Source organism: Alosa pseudoharengus, unplaced genomic scaffold (genome assembly GCF_046254945.1).
Source record: "Alosa pseudoharengus isolate Yale_2024_CS ecotype anadromous, Long Island Sound unplaced genomic scaffold, YU_APseudo_1.1 YU_APseudo_1.1_scf_11, whole genome shotgun sequence".
Lineage (NCBI taxonomy): Eukaryota > Metazoa > Chordata > Actinopteri > Clupeiformes > Clupeidae > Alosa > Alosa pseudoharengus.
The window spans coordinates 40,594,382-40,596,881 of NW_027468576.1; the positions used below are offsets into that span (position 1 = coordinate 40,594,382).

Below are 2,500 nucleotides of genomic sequence, written 5' to 3' on the forward strand. Positions count from 1 at the left end.
TTAAAACACTTGATTCATTTGTTTTGTTTTCAAAGTGCATAGAATAAAGTAAGTAACCAGCATTGTGAAAATGGAATGTGATACGCCCTCACGCAACAGACAGGAGGACCTCATGTGGCATGAAACTGCATACTTATCATACAGTACCCAAGCAAATAGTGCAGAATACTAAATAAAAAATGATTTAGAGGGGATTTCTTCACAGCCATTTCTTAATCTTCCATTCCAGAGACTCATATGGGAGCAGTTACCATTCATACTTGTGAAAGGTCCAGACACACCCAGATACTCTGCTGGGATGTTGCAATGATCTGTTGTTCATTGAGAGTGGGAGCCACATTCGTACAGGAAAATATGTGTGTGTGTGTGCGTGTGTGTGTGTGTGTGTGTGTGCGCCTGGAAAATATATGACATACAAGGATTTACAACTCTTAGAAATCTTTATTAAAAACAATTTGTCAGCAGAAGCTGTACAAAAAAAAAATCATTCTTTTTAATATACACCCAGTTATAACATAAGCTAAGTGATTGTATATTTTTGATTCTTTTTCATTCGTTAATTGCAGGGAGATGTGCACAATTCTGCCAAGAGGCCCAAACGTTCCGGTAATATACTGCATTGGGGTCAACCACACAAATAAATACTGGGGAATCTTAAGATCCAGACACAATTCTGCATAATTGCTTTCACCACACATTATCACCTTTTAATGCATTTAATGCTTATTTTCCTTATCGTTACTTACAGTAAAACTGCTTTTGTTAACTTCAAAACAACAAGACAAATGTACGAGCTGTGGAACATTCCCGTTCCACTGAATGGTGAAGGCATCTGAGCAGTGTGTGTGTGTGTGTGTGTGTGTGTGTGCTTCAACACGGCTCCCTAAGTTTATAATGTACAGCAGTGCGTCTCTCGCAGGTGGTGTGGTCATTCTGCACACGTCTGGGACGTCTTTCACTTCCTGGAGAACAGTGTTGCACTCGGTTACGCACCCAAATCACCACAGAGCAGCATCACACTCCTGCAACGACAGTTTAGGTTTAATACACACGCACACAGACACACACACACACACACACACACACTATGGGCTCTATTTTAATGGTCTGAAATGGAAGTGTCTTTGCGCAAAACGCAAGTCACTTTGTGGGCGGATCTTGGGCGTTGATGCTATTTTACCGGCGGGATAATTGACTGTTGCGCCCGACGCAAATCTAAAATGGGGTGGTCTAAAGTAGCTACATTAATCATGGGTGTGGTTTGGGCGTAACGTGCAATAAACCAATCAGAGCGTCATCTCACATTCCCTTTAACAACAGGCACATTCCCTTTAACAACAGGCACGCTTGTTCCATAGCTGATTGCTATTATGGTGGCGTATTTGCCAGGCGCAGCCAGGAGCGTTCACAGCGCTATAATCACTGTTCAGTTGGGAACAGTTAGCTATTGATTTTTCATCTTGACAAAATGTAATACAGAATTGTCACAGACATACTTTCCGATGTTTTGGGATCATTCTCACTGAATCACGAGGTTATGAATGCATGGTGATATATTTGCAATGTACAATGTAATCTAACATTACCTCTCTATAGACAATGCATATCTTCCGTCAGTTAATCTCTTCTCTCCCGTGCTGCCGCTGGGGCATTTGGGTTAAATGGCATCGGCATGCAATTCAACATCACGTCTCATTAAGTCTTCTAATATTTCCTAATTTATGTCATCAACACATCCGTGATTCGTGAAAATGTGTACGCTAGATTTATGCCTATTTTTTCACATCTTAATGGACACCACACTGATTTCCCTTGAGTGGTAATATTTTTCTTTGAAATTATGTATAGTTTACAGAAATGGGAACTACGATTTATAGATGAGAGGAGCGAAGTGTGCGTTGCGCAGCACAGGCGGCCAAGCAAGGGCTCCTTACCATCAGGCAACTCAACAACGAGAAACAGTTTCAACAGTTTCCAAGTTGACCTAACTTTCAACTCTGCACAGTATCCCATTAACTGCACGACAGTAGGCTGTTTACAATATTTTCTGTTAAGTAGAGTTTGTAAACACGTTATCATCAACTTAATGCACGCACAACATTTGTTTGAGCAGGAGAGAGAATAACAATGAATGGATGCAGCAACTACAGAAATTGTAGCCATACTTGCTGCTTTCTTGTACTATCTATGGTTGCTGGTTAACAGCACATAAAAGCTGATTTAAGCTAATTCACTAACTCAAGACTTCAAGGCCATCATGGATATAAAACGTTTTTTGAAAATAACGAAAGGATGGAGGGAACATAACAAAGCTTTGAGTTATTTCAGATGGGCTACAACAAGGTAGGCAAAATGATGGTGCTTAAAACCTTAGCGCAGCTGGAATAATGCTTAGGCTGATGTTAAAGCGCACGCGATGTTTAAAGCCATACACAACAGTAAATTGGAACAAAACTAAGTAACTTTAGCCTTTATAGGGCTGTATAAAGTTGTCCAAATT

The 2,500-nt window shown here is 40.4% G+C and overlaps 1 protein-coding gene across 1 annotated transcript in view; it reads right to left on the minus strand.

Annotated features, from left to right (window-relative positions):
- Nucleotides 1-421: 421 nt before the first annotated feature.
- Nucleotides 422-2,500, minus strand: part of LOC143117456 (uncharacterized) — a 12,963-nt gene continuing 10,884 nt past the window's right edge. The window contains exon 5 of the mRNA XM_076279186.1: nt 422-1,022. Within this exon, the coding sequence (XP_076135301.1) occupies nt 1,021-1,022 (2 nt within the window). The 3' untranslated portion in view covers nt 422-1,020. The remainder of the gene's footprint in view (nt 1,023-2,500) is intronic.